This window comes from Scyliorhinus torazame, chromosome 2 (assembly GCF_047496885.1).
Source record: "Scyliorhinus torazame isolate Kashiwa2021f chromosome 2, sScyTor2.1, whole genome shotgun sequence".
In the NCBI taxonomy this organism is placed as follows: Eukaryota; Metazoa; Chordata; class Chondrichthyes; order Carcharhiniformes; family Scyliorhinidae; genus Scyliorhinus; species Scyliorhinus torazame.
In genome coordinates, this window is record NC_092708.1 from 48895441 (window position 1) to 48913867 (window position 18427).

Sequence of the window (18427 nt, forward strand, 5' to 3'; positions counted from 1 at the left end):
AATATCATATTTATTTTGTTGTTGAATGCGTGTGCTGGGCAGACCATAAATGGAGTGGCGGCCGGTTTAGCTCAGTTGGCTGGACAGCTGATTTGTGATGCCGAGTGAAAGCAGTGTGGGTTCAATTCCCATACCGGTTGAGGTTATTCATGAAGGCCCCACCTTCTCAACGTCACCTGAGGTGTGGCGATCCTCAGGTTAAATCACCACCAGTCAGCTCTCCCCTCCCAAAGGGGAAAGCAGCCGTTGGTCATCTGGGACCATAATGACAGTGGAATTGGATTAATAAGAGCATCACAAAGGACTCTTAAGCTAAGGAATCATATTTTTAACATTGATCCGTTAAATTCCAGTTCCTTTCTGCAATCGGTGCGCTGATTTTTAAAATTAAAATAAAGTAACAATAAAAGAAATCTATTTTTTCTTCTTCTAATGATTAATTTTAAAACCGGTCAATAGCAAAGCATGGAGTTATTTTACATCTTTCAGTTCACGTATCCAGACTACAGGTTACAATGCTTGGATGTCTGTTCTTGTTCTATTTTTAACATCTTAAACTGTTCTACTCCATACCTACTTGCGCAAAACCTTGACATCAGAAACCCATCTAAATTGTCTTAAATGAAAAAAAATCTCCCGTGCATTAAAGATTAAAATTGTTCATTATTCCCATAATAAACCACAAATGAGGAAACATCTCCAATAGGATTATGAAAATTTCAGGGATTACAGAAACAAAAGCATTACCTAAAGCTAAGATTTGCCTTGCATTTGTATAACCTTTTCATGATCTCACATGACACTATTGCCAATGAAGTACTTTGGTAGTTTGCCACACTGTTGTAATGTTAAGGAACATAGTTGATTTGCACCAAACCTCCACAATGAGATTTTTAAAAACTATTTCAATGTTCTTGTTTTAAGGATTAATATTGTCTACGATACTGGGAGAGTTCTGCCGCACTCCAAATAGTAGCAAGGGACCTTCTATGTTCACTTAAGAGGATGTATGGGATCTTAATTTAACAGCGCATCTGAAATTGCGTTCAGTGGAATGTTAGCCTAGATTATGCGCAAAATGCTCTGGTGAGGGGTTTCAACCCTCAAACTCTGACTCAACATGCATTAAAGGAATAATATAAATGCTACTTATTGTTGGGTCACAGTGCCATTAAGCCATTCTTACTGTAGCTGGATCAAAATCCTGGAACACTAAAGGTTTTAGCATCAACTAACTTAACTAAACATTGGCTAACCCAACAAAATAAAATTCTACATCAAAATTTGTACCTAAATAAAAATGTTTCTGCATCCAAAGAGAAAATAAGGGAAATCCAACAGCCAGACAAAACCGAAGTATTCTTTACATTTTCAACAAAAGGCACCAGTGCTAGAATGCCATTACAATGGATAAATACAGCACTTTTATACCTGCATCAAGGATGTTTTGTGTTGGCCATCACTGCACAGCAGTAGCAGTAAACCTGTGGCAGGCTTGATTTACCATATTGTTCACATATATTGGGATTAATTTCATTGGCTGATCTAATGAATAGCGTTAGTTTGCTGAGTAAGTTTTGCCATACACTACTCGATTTTGTTGGAACTGTGTGGGTGTATAATTGCCAACACTCATGTCTTTGTCCTGGTTTGCAATAGGTGACAAAAAAGTTGTCATTTCACTTTTTTTTAAAAATTAACAAATGCAGAACCACATTCTTGGTGTACACATGGTTTCAAACAGAAATTGCAATCTTTTTTTCTTTACCAAGGTAACTGCACTTAAATCGATTGGAGGTGATTCAAGCCAATTACTTTTGACATATGGCCAGGTCTGTTAATAATGCTGATGGTTGCAGTTTAATTTTGTGTACTTAAATCATTGTATTTTTGGTATTCTAAATTGACATCTTTAGAACGATAGAGTTTTGAATTTTAAACTAATTTATTACATACTTGCTATTGCTTCGTTACATGACCTGTATGTTCCAAAATGAATGAAAATATTAAACGGGCACAAAAATATCTCACTGCATTCAATTTAATGGGAGTTATGCCAACTAATTAAAAAGGAGATAAAAGCAAATTATTGTGGGTGCTGGAATCTGCAAGAAAAGCAGAAAATACTGGACGATCTCAGCTGATCTGACAGCATCCATGGAGAAAGGAACTAACATTTCAAGTCTGGATGACTCTTTGGCAAAGCAAGCTGTAATTAAAAAGGAGTCTCAATACAGGATAGGATAAAAGCAGCAGCATTTTGCATGAGCTGGGCTTGGACATGGTGAAGAATGAGAGGTTAGCCAAGAAAGCACTACATTAATCAAGACAGGAGATGACAAAGACATAAAGGTTTCGAACAACTGGTTGAGCATAAGGGCAGAGATGGGCATTGTTACAAAACAATGAAATAAGATAGGTTCAAGATAGAAAGGATATAAATCAAAAACTCAGTTCATGGTTGAAAAGGACATCAAGTTTCCTTGAATCAGAAGAGAACCCAATCAACAGGCTCAATCAACTTTGTGAAATGGTGTTTCTAGCCAGCTATCAGTAGAATTGAATGAATTGAATTGAATTGAATGCACTGTAAAATTACAGAATTTCAAACACATTTGCCCATAGCCACTTTACTCTAAAGTATTCAAAAATCCATTTGCCAAAGTAGCCCCTGCTCACAAAACTGGCCATATTCCCAGGTTAAAATGGCACGTTCATGCTGATTGCACCTGCTTATGGGGTAATGATCACATTGTGCCCAGATTCAGGTGCACAAGCATCGCGGTTACATGAATACAGAGCCAGCTCTGTCTCTCCTGTTGCTGAATTTAATTTAGTCTAAATCTAATCAATTCAAGCAGAGGAAGCACAAGCCTGACTTCAAAAAACTGTTGGTCACAGGTCTTATACACCAAGCTCAGATCAACACAGACAACTAAGGCCATCAGTCAGTTGAAGAATGGCTCATTTTCAGGCAATTCCCGTCCTGTGTTACTAGAGAATACTGTTCCTGTTAGGAATCGATTACAATAGGTTATTGTGATGATTCATCGGAAATTTTACATCAGGCATATGCTAATGAGTTTGCACAGAAACTGGAGCATGAACTTCACTTTGGCAAATTCAGAGCAGCACATTTTGCTGCAGTAGACAACCCGCATCCTTGTCGCAACTGAAAAGATTGTGACTCTCACTGAAGTTGTTTTCATTTCATTCGCTTCCAGAAACCTACACGGATCTCGGACAACGTGATGCGGTTGTAGGAAAGGCACCGGAATCACAACAAAATCTTTCCTCCAACTGATATATGTTTACAAAGAATATATTAACATTTAGATTCAGTTGTGGCGAAAGCAAAAATTGGCCTTACCTTTTTACACGTTAGCAATGCAGCCCCTATTTTGTGAAATAATGCTAGACCAAACAGATATTTCTGATATGTATGTTTAATTTCCCTGCATTTTTTTTCACTTAACAAGATCAAGTAACAAGGAAGTTGTCTGATGTAGTGCTGACACTAACATTCCAATACTAATACTGTTGAAAAGGCCTATGTAATAGTAATTGTATAAACTCATAAAAACACTATACTAAAGGAGTCCAAACATAAAAGTCAGACAGTCTTTCCAACCTGTTACTTGCCTTGCAGCCACAGGAAAAGGAGCAAAATGGAAGTTGATAATCTTTAATTCTGTTTCACAACCCTCACCCTCCAAAACAATAGAAAATACTATTTTTTTGTCTTGACTTAAATGTCTGATAAAGAAATGTCACTTAGTATTTACCAAACATCCATCTATTCAATTTGTGAGAGAAAAAAAAGTGAAAACTTTACAATGTACAAAAAATGACAAGGATTTACATGGCCTACCTAAATATCTTTAAATTTTTTTTAAGCACAAAGTTGATTTGTACAAGTTACAAAATGTAAACATGGCAAAATAAATAGTTAAAACAAGTGACAAAAGGATCCCAATTTCATGCTCATGATCCCATAGATTTGTGTCATTTTCATTCTGTTGTAATTTCAAGTGCAAAGCATGATGAATATCTAGTATTCAAGTAACAGAAATACATATGATGATACAAATAAACTATTGTACAAGGTAGTGATCACCTGAACTTTACAAAATTTACATTTATATAGACAGAATTTTACATTTATGATATGACACCATTCAGGTCCACATTTAGCACTTATAATCCATTGGGTGCCTTATTCTGCATTCTGACTGGAATGCAAGATTTCCATCACTATGTCTCAGAAGAGGTGCTTTAGATGACGTTATGTCACCTCCATCGCTACTGTTTTGTCCGCAATACCGTTCAATAATCTCTCTGGTTCACTACTCTCCCTGCAAGAAAATAAACAATCTTTAAATTTGATAGAAATTACAGCCATACAGAAAGAATCTTATAGAAAACAAAGATATTTTTTAAAACTTGTTCAATCCACTTCAAAAAGTGATCCGTAACATATAAGTATCTCTTTGTCCATTTATGCTGGGACAAGTAGCAGATTCCAACATTAAAACTGAACTTGAGAATAAATTTAAAGTATTTTACTTTCAAATATTGGTCGTCCAACCAGTAATTAAAACAGAACAAAGGTATGCCTACGGTTTGTTTCTCTGTTCCTTGTTTTAATAATCATTATTGTCACAAGTAGGCTATCATCAACACTGCAATGAAGTTACTGTGAAAAGCCCCTGGTCACCACATTCCAGCGCCTGTTCGGGTACACAGGGAGAAGTCAGAATGTCCCAATTACCTAACAGCACGTCTTTCAGGACTTGTGGGAGGAAACCGGAGTACCCGGAGGAAACCCACACAGACACGGGGAGAACATTCAGACTCCGCACAGTGACCCAAGCCGGGAATCGAACCTGGGACCCTGGAGCTGTGAAGCAACAGTGCTACCCACTGTGCTCCCCATGTGCTAGCGTGCTGCCCATTCTAGCTAGGCTTTTAATTTATGCTTTACAAATGCAATATATTTTGGCCAGGTTAACTTATTTCCCAGCAGATTATCACTCAGCAAATTGTATCTCAATCATTAAAACAGTGGCATTTGTAAAAATCAAACAACATCCCTTCCACCTCCCACCTCCATTCTATGAACTTCACTGCATATTTAACAATGGATTTCAATTTAATGGTTGTAATCTCATCTGGATGTATAAATCATTGGAATCCCACAATAAAATTACTGCCTTGCTAATATTGCCGAGCTTTAATTATTCTGTGACTTATGAATTTGAATAATCCTCAAGGAAAAGTACAACATCCTTTTCTTCAGAAAAACAATAATGAATGACACACAAAGGTAGAATAAAATCCAAATATACGACTGAAATGATACATTATCAATCTAACTCACAAATCAAGACCATTAAAGAATATGAATATTGATAAAACAATAGCAGCACTTTCAATATGTCTCAGAATAATTGTGGAAAAATTGAACCTTAAATAACTGAGCAAGTTATCTAAAGAATCCATTTATTTGGTATTAAATTTTAATTCGAACATTGATCTAATAGTTAAATCAATACAGTTTTCAAATATTTATTTCTAGGGATTGCTTAGGTGAATGCTTTAAATAAGAACATAAGAACTAGGAGCAGGAGTAGACAATTCAGCTATGAGCCTGCTCTGCCATTCAATGCCGTCATAGCTGATCTCCTTTTGGCTTCACCTCCACTTTCCTGCCTGTTCTCCATAACCCTTCAACCCATTACGAATTAAAAATGTCTGTCCCCTCCTTAAATTTACTGAAATGTCCCGGTATGCACCACTCAGGGTAGTGAACAAGCACCACCATGATTTTCTTTCCCTCACTGTCCTGCTATTATACAGCTATTTGGAATATTGCTTACTTCCCCAGCAGGGTAGGGATGAGATCAATCTGAAACATTACAATCATGAAAATCTGATTGACCCCAATAAACTTACAATCACTGTTCCTGTTGAAGGACGAATAATTCTTAATTTACTACACAACTTGCAGAAGGATCTCTAATCGATGCATATGAGTAGCATCCAAGTAAAGTTCATTTTCAGAAACCACTTACACTCTTTTAGAACTTGATACATAAAGTTTCTTTACCTACCTAGCCAAGCTACTGATGGCACTACTAGGGGTCACCTTTGACACCCTGTCAAGACTGGTAGCAGCTGTGGCCAGCTTTAAGGCAGAAGGAGAAGGTGCTGAAGTCCTTGCACTGAGATGCATATTGACAGGAGTAACCACATTCATACTGTTCAGCCGCACAGCAGTTCCTATACAGGAATTGTTCACAGGAAATGACTGGGGACTGCTTGTGCGTAATGCAGGGAACACGTGATTTGCTGAGGTGCGACTAACAGTTCTTATAATTTGTACAGTAGATAATCCTGGACTAGAAGACGAAGTAGCATTGAAAGTTTGGAGATTCCGATAGGTGCCTGTGAAAAGAAGGAAGAATGGCAATTAAAAATAAATCTTTGCATATGGACAGTGAAGTTTTATTCTTGATCTGTTTTCTGCATAAACTCAGAACTTTCTAACATTAGAATTGTGAAATTGAATTGCAGCAGAAACAATGTTTTTATATAGATAGTCCAAGTGCAAAGACTTTCACAAGCCTTCAATCTATTATACACGTTTCCAGCTATTCAATGAGTAAACCGGCATTTGGTGACATAGGCTTTTATTTTTGCCACTATGGGAAGGTGTACAATTTACACGGCGATGTTACACTAGAACACCAAATTGGTTCTTTTTTAAAAATTTAGAGTATCCAATTCTTTTTTTTCCAATTAAGGGGCAGTTTAGTGTGGCAAATCCACCTACCGTGCACATCTTTGGGTTATGGGGTGAGACCCACGCAGACACAGGGAGAATGGGTAAACTACACAGGGACAGTGACCCGGGACCGGGATCAAACCTGGGTCCTTACAAAATAACATATAATAATAATCTTTATTGTCACAAGTAGGCATACATTAACACTGCAATGAAGTTACTGTGAAAAGCCCCTGGTCGTCACATTCCGGCGCCTGTTCGGTACACAGAGGGAGAATTCAGAATGTCCAATTCACCAAACAGCAAGTCTTTTGGATTTGTGGGAGGAAACCGGAGCACCCGGAGGAAACCCACGCAGACACAGAATGTGCAGACTCTGCACAGACAGTGACCCAAGTTGTGAATCAAACCTGGGACCCTGGCGCTGTGAAGCAATAGAGCTAACCACTGTGCTACCATGCTGCCCAGTGGGCACACCAGTGGGTCCCCACAGCTACAAGACTCCACCTCGGACTGATCTGTTCCCTGTAAGAACATTATTCACGATGCCCTATGCTGCTCTTGCTCATGTATTTGCTTTGTTTGGCCCCTTGTTTCGCACTGTGACCAATCACTGTTTGTCGATGTACAATTTGTCAATGTTCTCTGTTGATTATTCTTTTAAGAAGTTTTACAACACCAGGTTAAAGTCCAACAGGTTTGTTTCGATGTCACTAGCTTTCGGAGCGCTGCTCCTTCCTCAGGTGAATGAAGAGGTATGTTCCAGAAACATATATATAGACAGATTCAAAGATGCCAGACAATGCTTGGAATACAAGCATTAGCAGGTGATTAAATCTTTACAGATCCAGAGATGGGGTAACCCCAGGTTAAAGAGGTGTGAATTGTCTCAAGCCAGGACAGTTGGTAGGATTTCGCAGGCCAGATGGTGGGGGATGAACGTAATGCGACATGAAGCCCAGGTCCCGGTTGAGGCCGCACTCATGTGTGCGGAACTTGGCTATAAGCTTCTGCTCGGCGATTCTGCATTGTTGCCCGTCCTGAAGGCCGCCTTGGAGAACGCTTACCCGGAGATCAGAGGCTGAATGCCCTTGACTGCTGAAGTGTTCCCCGACTGGAAGGGAACATTCCTGCCTGGTGATTGTCGCACGATGTCCGTTCATTCGTTGTCGCAGCGTCTGCATGGTCTCGCCAATGTACCAAGCTTCGGGACATCCTTTCCTGCAGCGTATGAGGTAGACAACATTGGCCGAGTCGCACGAGTATGTACCGCGTACCTGGTGGGTGGTGTTCTCACGTGTAATGGTGGTATCTATGTCGATGATCTGGCACGTCTTGCAGAAATCGCACCCCTCTCACACTCCTCAACCACCTCGTACGCCAGCTCTACAGCAGACGACGCAACCTGGAAACCAAGATAGAGGCCATATTCTCAACTTGCGGTCAGGACGCAGCAGACCAGCTGCGGAACACCGCCAAACAGATGAGACAACAATACTATGCCACCTATATGCACACCAAGAACAGGAAGCTTGAGAAACTCGGCATCACCACCAGCAGCAACCAAGCCACCTCCGGTACCACAGTAGAAAACAATACAGGGAAATCTATTGTCAACTTGTCAGACTACACCCTTCAACCAGACGAAATTGAAGTCCTCAGCAGAGGGCTCAATTTCTGCACCACCACCAAAATGGACCCCATCAGTCTCGCGGCAGACACGGAGGAATTCATCAGGCGAATGAGGCTCCGGGAATTCTTCCACAGACCCCAAGAGGCCAACAGCGAACCCAAGCAGACTATCAATGAACCAGAACGGCAGACCGAGAGATCTGCGGTGCGGCAACCAAAGAGGAAAGAGTCGAATTGGACCCCTCCGGAAGGCCGCTGCCCTAGGCTCGACATGTATGCTCAAGCCGTCAGGAGTCGCGTCAATGCCAGATTCATCAGTCGCATTCACAAGACAGCCCCGAACGTCACCCAAGCACAAGGCAATGCCATCCGCGCTCTCAAGACCAACCGCAGCATAGTCATCAAACCAGCAGACAAAGGAGGGGCCACTGTCATACCGAACAGAACGGACTACTGCAAAGAAGTATACCGACAACTGAACTACCAAGAACACTACAGACAGTTACCCGCAGATCCGACCAAAGAACACATCCGCCAACTTAACAGACTGATCAAGACCTTGGATCCAGATCTTCAGAGCACCCTACGTGCTCTCATCCCACGTACTCCCCGCATTGGAGATCTCTACTGACTACCGAAAATACACAAGGCCAACACACCAGGCCGTCCTATTGTTTCAGGCAATGGGACCCTGTGTGAGAACCTCTCTGGCTACATCGAGGGCATCTTGAAACCCATCGTACAAGGTACGCCTAGCTTCTGTCGCGACACGACGGACTTCCTACAGAAACTCAGCACCCATGGACCAGTTGAACTAGGAACATTACTCGTCACAATGGACGTCTCGGCACTCTATACCAGCATCCCCCATGACGATGGCATTGCTGCAACAGCCTCAGTACTCAACACCGACAACTGCCAATCTCCAGGCGCAATTCTGCAACTCATCCGCTTCATTCCGGATCACAACGTCTTCACCTTCGACAACAAGTTCTTCATCCAGACAAACGGAACAGACATGGGGACCAAATTCGCACCCCAATACGCCAACATCTTCATGCACAAGTTTGAACAAGACCTACTCACAGCACAGGACCTTCAACCGACGTTGTACACCAGATACATCGATGACATTTTTTTCCTTTGGACCCACGGCGAAGAATCACTGAAACGACTACACGATGACATTAATATGTTCCATCCAACCATCAGACTCACCACGGACTACTCTCCAAAATCAGTTGCATTCTTGGACACACTCGTCTCCATCAAGGACGGTCACCTCAGCACTTCGCTTTACCGCAAACCCACGGATAACCTCACGATGCTCCACTTCTCCAGATTCCACCCTAAACACATTAAAGAAGCCATCCCCTATGGACAAGCTCTCCGTGTATACAGGATCTGCTCAGACGAGGAGGAGCGTAACAGACATCTACAGACGTTGAAAGATGCCCTCGTACAAACGGGATATAGCGCTCGACTCATCGATCGACAGTTCCAACGCGCCACAGCAAAAAACCGCACCAACCTCCTCAGAAGACAAACATGGGACACAACCGAAAGAATACCCTTCGTCGTCCAGTACTTTCCCGAGCGGAGAAACTACGACATCTTCTTCACAGCCTTCAACACGTCATCGATGAAGATGAACATCTTGCCAAGGTCATCCTCACACCCCACTACTTGCCTTCAAACAACCGTGCAACCTCAAACAAACCATTGTTTGCAGCAAACTACCCAGCCTTCAGTACAGTGACCATGACACCACACAACCCTGCCATGGCAATCTCTGCAAGACGTGCCAGATCATCGACATGGATACCACCATTACACGTGAGAACACCACCCACCAGGTATGCGGTACATACTCGTGCGACTCGGCCGACGTTGTCTACCTCATACGCTGCAGGAAAAGATGTCCCGAAGCGTGGTACATTGGCGAGACCATGCAGACGCTGCGACAACGAATGAACGGACATCGTGCGACAATCACCAGGCAGGAATGTTCCCTTCCAGTCGGGGAACACTTCAGCAGTCAAGGGCATTCAGCCTCTGATCTCCGGGTAAGCGTTCTCCAAGGCGGCCTTCAGGACGCGCGACAACGCAGAATCGCCGAGCAGAAGCTTATAGCCAAGTTCCGCACACGAGTGCGGCCTCAACCGGGACCTGGGCTTCATGTCGCATTACGTTCATCCCCCACCATCTGGCCTGCGAAATCCTACCAACTGTCCTGGCTTGAGACAATTCACACCTCTTTAACCTGGGGTTACCCCATCTCTGGATCTGTAAAGATTTAATCACCTGCTAATGCTCGCATTCCAAGCATTGTCTGGCATCTTTGAATCGGTCTATATATATGTTTCTGGAACATACCTCTTCATTCACCTGAGGAAGGAGCAGCGCTCCGAAAGCTAGTGACATCGAAACAAACCTGTTGGACTTTAACCTGGTGTTGTAAAACTTCTTACTGTGCTCACCCCAGTCCAACGCCGGCATCTCCACATCATGATTATTCTTTTGTCTACTATGTATGTACTGTGTACGTTCCCTCGGCCGCAGAAAGATGCTTTTCACTGAACTTCGGTACGTGACAATAAATTAAATCAAATCAAACCAAAGCATGCCAAAACCCCGGATTCAACATTTTCATAAAGCTAGATTGACTGCTAACAGGACAAAATGGTACAATTTTAAAACTGATGCAGGAACAGAGCGACCCGATAGGGCAAGTTAAAAAGACACATAAAAGTTGGGTTCCTTGGTTTTGTTAATATTGAGACAGAGAACACAAACGCAAGGAAGTGGTGCAAAAAGCTTTCAAAAATAATAGTTAGGCCCCAGCCAGAGTATTGTATTCAGTTTTGAACACCGTACCTTTAGGAAAGATCACAAGGTGAGGTTGCAGAAAGGATTTAATAGAAAGCTACCATGGAAGAAGCACTGCAGTTATGTGGAGGAACTGGAGAATCTCAGTTGCTCTCCTGAGAGCAGAATTTTGCAAGGCATTTACATTCTGGCTAAGATACCAACGCCATGAAATTCAAACAGTAAATAATACTGAAAGTATAACTACAGATGCAACCCAGTTCATTATCCCTTTTTACTACTGGCGAGCACCTAACCTCACTTGGGTGAGGTATATAACTTCACAGAAATTAATAAATCAACAAAAAAATAAGTGATCCACTGTTAGAATTCAAGCTTAGATTTTACAGTTCATTAAAATTTATTATAGTCATTTGAAAAGGGATAAATAACAATTAAATGAAAAACCCATATTGTGTGCGAAATATTATACGGTAAGTTAACAGAATTTCGTACTTTCTATGTTGTTCACAATGGCATCCACGAAGTAAGTTATTACACTGTCCACCAGAATTGGAACCAAAGCTAGATTTGAGAGCAACACTGGCTGGAATTTCCCAGTCGTTGCAATTCACTTTTCCCACCAGCAGTGCACCCATGCCTGTGGGGTTCCCAGCAGGGTCGAGTGGTTACAATGAGAAATTGCATTGACAAGCAGCGGGAAGGTAGAATCCCTCAGCCAGCGAACGGTGTGCCAAAAAACATTTGGTTGGGGGACCGGAGAATCCTACCCACTGTCTTCTAGAGGACAAAGCCTGAACAGAATAAACTTTGTTCTAAAACTATAACTGCAGCTATTGATCCGATTCGAGGACCGAAGATACTGTCCCCAAGCACATTATAGCCACAGGGCTGGATTCGCCGAGCCACAATCGCATTCGGAGCGGGGGTGGAGAATGGGCGTTCGCACGGAAACCGAGCCCAGCGCCACTGAAGCGATTCTCCGGTCCCCGGAGAATCGCCCTGGAGTCACGCTCGCGATCTACGCGGCGCGGGTAGGGGGCCATTGACAGAGGCCCCCCCCGCGCGATTCTCCACGCGCAACTGGCCGGGTTCCTGACGGCGCGGTTCTAACCACATATTGGCCATCGGGAACCGCAGGTGGCGGCTGCGGACTTAGTCAGCGGCCGCCCTGTTGGGGGGCGGGGGGGGATCAAGTACCGGGGGGGTGACAAACGGGTGGGTAGTATGGAATGGCACGGGGCCAATCGTTGGGACACTCTTTCCTGGTCCTGATCCGCCATGACTCACGGGGCGGCCACCGCAGTCCGCTGCCGTGCGGACTCCCGACCGAAAGTGCAGGCCCCATAACCGCCGCCACAGCTGTGAGAAGCACTCCAGGGCCCTGCTAGCCCCTGCACATGGGAGAATCACTCAGGACTTTCTTAAGGAAAGTCCAGAGTGAAACGCCAGCGTCGGGACGTCAGAAACTATTTTTCCATGGCCTTTTGTGATGTACATCTGTGGAATACTGGAGTTATGATGTAGATTATGGATCTTCATACAATTCAAGAATAGACAGAATTTACAAAGAAAATCTGTTACCATGGCAACAAATAGAATTAATACTAATTTGCAAAAGCTGCAACAATTAACACTGGAAATCCAATTCTTCCATTGTAACAATATAACATTACAGCTTTTGCCACAGTCATTGAACTAAGCAATTTGTTTTTAAGCTTGTGAAAGATGGGTCTCAACTTTGTGCAGACATGTTCCACATCATTATTGGTCATTCAATATCTGTGGGGCAAGATTAATAGATTATTTCTAAATTATGGGATTGTTTATGCTCAGTTGAATGTTGCTGTGAAAGGTGGAAATTGTGTTTCCCCCATCCTGGTGTTGAAATCCTGTCCATTATAGCCATGCTTCCTTACATATGGAAAGCTTCTACTTCATGTGAAAAGCTCTGCACTAACGAATGGTTTCATCGACTTCTTGGTTGAAATAATTACAAGAATCGGGTGGTCATTTGCACCCGACAAGATGGTCAATAAGCACTGGATTTTTTTTTTTTTTTTAAAGATCATAAAAGATGTTGAACATGGTAAGCTTACTTGCAATTTCTAGTTCATCCAATATTCCACTCCCGGAGGTAAAAATGAATGAAATAATTTATAATTAATGTTCTATTGTGCTTTGAACTGGCAGTCCGCTTTGATAAAAATAAAATACAGCGTAGGCCCTATTCTTACTACAAAGAAGTGGAAGGAAAGCTATTGGTGTTGCTAACTGAAATCACTAAGTTTGTGTATACCTTAAATATTTGCATTACTCAAGAAAAACCTGCTGAAAACTATTAATTTCCCAACATTTGTTAATATTTCGCGAAAGGTAGTACAGAGACAACAGTATTATACCCTCACCTGCAGACTGAACAACACCATTCATGTTTGTGGTATGACCCACAGCTTCCTTGGAAACTTCTGCCTGACCTGGTCCAGGAGCACTAACTACTGCTGATGCAGCAAAATGGGCACTAGCTGAATCCAGCGTTTTTGAAGAACAATCAGATATCCTGGATCCCTGAAAAGATATTTCACAAACAAACTTTAAATGAAGGATAGATAGGCAAGTACATGAAAGAGAAATGAACAGAGGATATAATGATGGGGTTAAATGAAGTAAATAGATACAAATCCTTGAAACACTCAGTGCCGACATTATTGATAATCAAATAATCAAAAATAACAGGGTATATTAAAAGGAAGAAAACCCATGCAGCTCATTTGATCACCCCTTCCAAAGTATAAACCCATCACCAGCACAGACATGATGGGCTGAATGGCCGCTTTTAGTGTTGTAACCTTTCTCTCTTTCTGATATAGCTACTTCTAATCAGAGCTTAATGCCTTGGATGCAACAACCCTTTTTGGCATACCATTTGTCACTTTGTGGAAATAAAAACATCAACATCTCGCCTAAATTTATCTTTCTCATTGCAATCTTGTGCTTAATCAGTTAATGAACAGAAAATACTTCAGAAGGGGAATATTTGTTCTTTATCACATTTGACACTACATCCCAGTGTTTAAAAAGTGCGATTTGCATTTAAAAGTTTTCAAAAATGCACTATAATTTACTACTTTTAAAGTACTTTTATGGAAATAATTATTTATCATTAAGGAGGCAGTAAAAAAAATTAAAGCTGCTTTGTGTTTGTGCTGTGATGCCTGTAGAATTCTCTCTCATTTTACAGACTGAAATGAGGGAACTGGGTAGATTCATTAGGCACTTTTATATTGACACACAGATAATAAAGACAGGCTCCCAAAAATCACGTTAACTATACTCAGTACTTTTAACTGGAAAGTTCAATCATAGATCCAGATTTTCCTGAGTCTATAATGCAGTCATGATTAGTGAATCCAGATAAGTTACTGAATTGAGGAATGTGCAACCAAATTCAGTGTAGAAGTATCTTAAGGAAATTCAGAAAACTTAAGTTTAATAAATTGAAAAATCTAACAAGTTCACAACAACAATTCAGCGAGTACGTAATAAATGGTATTCAAGAACAGGGAGGTCAGTAATATCAGAACCATACCGTCTAGTGTAATTTATTCCCAAGTGATTTTGAAAATGCAGTTATTAATTATTCCTTGATCACATTCAGACGTTGCATTTTTCAGCAGAGAAGGAGAACCCTCTTTTGCTGTACAAGCATCAACCACGGCTGAATAAAAATTGGCAAATTACTCCAGAAGGCAGGAGGAAAATTACATTTGTTTAAGGTAGCATGACCACCAGATGAAGGCACATAAAGTACCTATTGTATTCACTTCCTGATCGCAGTCGTACTACATAGGGTAGTGCCAAATGGAGAGTAGATAGGTACGCTATGGGGGAAGGAAATCAATGTCAGTTGTGTGGATGGATGTCCCCACCAATTTGTCCTCACAAAACTCATGCTAAGATAGGTGGTGGTTAGGAACAAAAGTGCCCACAGAGAAGAGCGCGCACCCTAAGAAACAAAACACTTGATTACGAACCTCACTCAGAACCAAAGGCGAGAATGGTTCGTAATCACTATATGTTAGGCTTTCATATTTATTCTGTACAAACTAATACATTATGCTTTGAACAAAAAGTAAACATTTTTGTCCAATATAGATTGCAGCATGCTGCTTGTATGTATATAGTGCACAACCGTGAAAATCCCAACTGGATTCTTTACCAATGACCATAAATCAAGTATGAAACCATAATGCTTTGAAGAATATACATTGGTATGCCAAAGGCACCAAATTCAAATCTTTACTTCAATTCTTGTTGCTTGGAGTCTCACCCCCACAGCCCAAGACTATGTACATGGTAAATGAATTGGCCACACTAAATTGCCCCTTAATATTAAAAAAAAAATTATATTTATATTTTAAAAATGCGTATTGCCTTTATAGACAGACGGGCATTTACTTGATTACTTCTGTAATCACCATTGGCCACTGTCCTTGGACAGGGATCAATCTCTGGTTATTGACAGTATTCAAATCAGATCAAGGAATCATTTCACTTCATTCAATTCACGGAATACTGTAGCCAAACTCCAGTTGGATTCCTGTGATGTTTAACTACCAAGATAGAGCAATGAAAAATAATTTAATATCCAGAACAGTGGTTAGCATTGCTGCCTCACAGCTCCAGGGACCCGGATTCAATTCTGGCCTCAGATGACTGTGTGGAGTTCGTACTTTCTCCCCAGATGTGCATACGTTTCCTCCGGGTGCTCGGGTTTCCTCCCACAGTACAAAGATGTGCAGGTTAGGTGGATTAGCCATGATAAATTGCCCCTTAATGTCCAGGGATGTACAGGTTACGTTACAGGGATAGGGCAGGGGCCTAGGTAGGAAGGGTGCCAACTCGGTGGGCCGAATGGCCTCCTTCTGCACTGGAGGACTTCTAGGACTCTGAAATCTTTCCACAATCCACAATATATTCAAATGAAGTAGGAACAGTAAAGAGCACCCTTGTTGACTCCCATTACCGAGATAGTAGGTAATTAAAGATGCACCTTGGTTCATAGAGAATGAGATGTGATGCTGAACCCAAGAAAACATCCATAATAAAGAACCCAAAACCCAACAACTTAATCACCAGATATGGAACATGTCTTATGAACTTCAGGTTTGAAAATTCACATGTTCCCTTTTATCCCCAAATGAGCACTGCAGCAGCATTACCGTGCAATCAACTAGTGTGATGTTTCTATGACATACTGATGGGAAGGAGAAAAGAAATCGCAAGCTCTTAAAAGGTGCTTTTTGAAGTCAGATTAAGGAATATTGTTGATGCAAACAAGAGATACAACAAGAGATGCAACTGTATACCCGTCACAGCATTAGCCAAGCAAAACATTGGATTCAAACATTCCATTCACCATCACAGGCTACAATGTCACTGTCCCCTTGTCACTTGGTATAAAACACACAAACAAGACAAACACGTCGCATAAGCGATGTTACCTGTAAGCTTCCGTGGGAGATGTTTGAGGAATGTTGGGATTGTTGACGGTGCATCTGTGCTAACTGTTGTCTCTGCATCTGAACAAGCTGTTGTTGATGGGTGTGGTACTGCTCTTCTGTTATGCCATCTGTTATTAGACAAGGAAAAATGTTCATATTTTGATATATCAGTTGAATACCAAAGTTTTTAAAAATTGATTTTCAAGTTAGCCAAGGGCACAGAATGACAAATATTTCAAGCTTCTTAAAAAAATGTTTGTAGGCTTGTATGGTGGATTTCAACATACACCCTAAAAGTGATTTCCTGAAGTGGTTCCAATGCACATGCAGGAAAGAGAACATGATGAAACAAATGGAACTATAATGTGTACACACAGATGTTACTTTTAACTCTCAACTTATTGGTTATAATGACTTCATGGTTATAATTGCTCAGTATTTACAAATTCTGCTGTCCACAGCTGAAGGAGTCATGGGTCCCAAAGAATCAGAAAGACTTAAAAGTAGCATTACTCACCAGATATTTTATTCCTACTGGTGATCATGGTACTTGATGGTAAAATAGAAGACATTGGAATTCGTTTTTTATTCACATTCTGTCCTAATTTTTTGGAAGTACAGTGGTTATCGCTGTCCTGAAGCGGAGATAACCGAGGCTGGAAGTGCCGTAATCGGCATGCTTTGATATTGCTTAGTATTTCACTAAGTGACAGTCTATTTGTAAAGTCTTTATTGGAAGAAATGGTCCATGAGTCATCAGACACAAAAGCAGCTGGGGAGCTAGGAGATGACAGCATTTCTGGGTCAATTTGACGTAGAATGTGATCATGATCGGTGGATGCACGATCTAACAAAAACCTAGAAGGAAAAGAACAAAAGTCTGCTTTAAATCTCCATAGCTGCAATGAGCACAATGATGTACCAGCTCTTATGGTTGCTATAAGTGCTGCAACTAATTAAATGAAGAATCTGTTCAACCAGAACGAGAACAAAAAGGTGGATATACTCAGCAGGTGTGGCAACACCTGTGGAGAGAGAAACGAGAGAAACAGTCGATGTTTCAGGCCGATGATCTTTCAGTGAATCTGGTTCTAATGGAAGACCAGCAACTTGAAACGATAATTCCATTTCTCTTTCCACAGCTGACTGGCGGAGTATTTCTTTTGTTTTATTTCAGATTTCCCACATTCACAGTAAATTTTTTTATACCAGAAATGTTAATCTAATTGTATTATTTTAGGGTACCTGAAGGGTGAAACTTTGACTCTCGCCAGGCCATTTTTAATATCATTTCAAAAATATTCAATAATACTTTTTGTTTTCCAAGAACACGTTTTAAAAACTTTCAATCAATTCGGAACTTCATAAAATAACAATATTGTCATATCAATTTCAAGTCCTAAAGAAACCGTCAGCAACACGTTTGCCAGACTATCAATTGTAAGGATGCGAACTACTAGAATATCTCAAATTTCCTTTGGGAACATTATGGCTTATTTTATTAATCACAAATCTTTTCAATAGAACTCTTTTTTTCCTCATTTGTAACCACTTTTAAATGTAATTGAAGAGAAACCTTTATGTGCAGAGCAAAACATGTACACCACTTAGACCAGTGTTGTCGAAAAGGATTTCAGTCCCCACCGAACTGAGTGATTAGGTCACCACGTGATAC

General features: G+C 41.2%; 1 protein-coding gene across 3 annotated transcripts in view; it reads right to left on the reverse strand.

The window, feature by feature from the left end:
* Positions 1-3430: 3430 nt before the first annotated feature.
* Positions 3431-18427, reverse strand: part of LOC140387939 (enhancer of polycomb homolog 2-like) — a 112788-nt gene continuing 97791 nt past the window's right edge. For all 3 annotated transcript variants that reach the window (XM_072471300.1, XM_072471317.1, XM_072471309.1), the window contains 5 exons: positions 17270-17610; positions 16753-16880; positions 13657-13816; positions 6114-6447; positions 3431-4355 (listed from right to left, as the gene is read on the reverse strand). In XM_072471300.1, coding sequence (XP_072327401.1) covers positions 4286-4355; positions 6114-6447; positions 13657-13816; positions 16753-16880; positions 17270-17610 — 1033 coding nt within the window. In that variant the 3' untranslated portion in view covers positions 3431-4285. The remainder of the gene's footprint in view (positions 4356-6113; positions 6448-13656; positions 13817-16752; positions 16881-17269; positions 17611-18427) is intronic.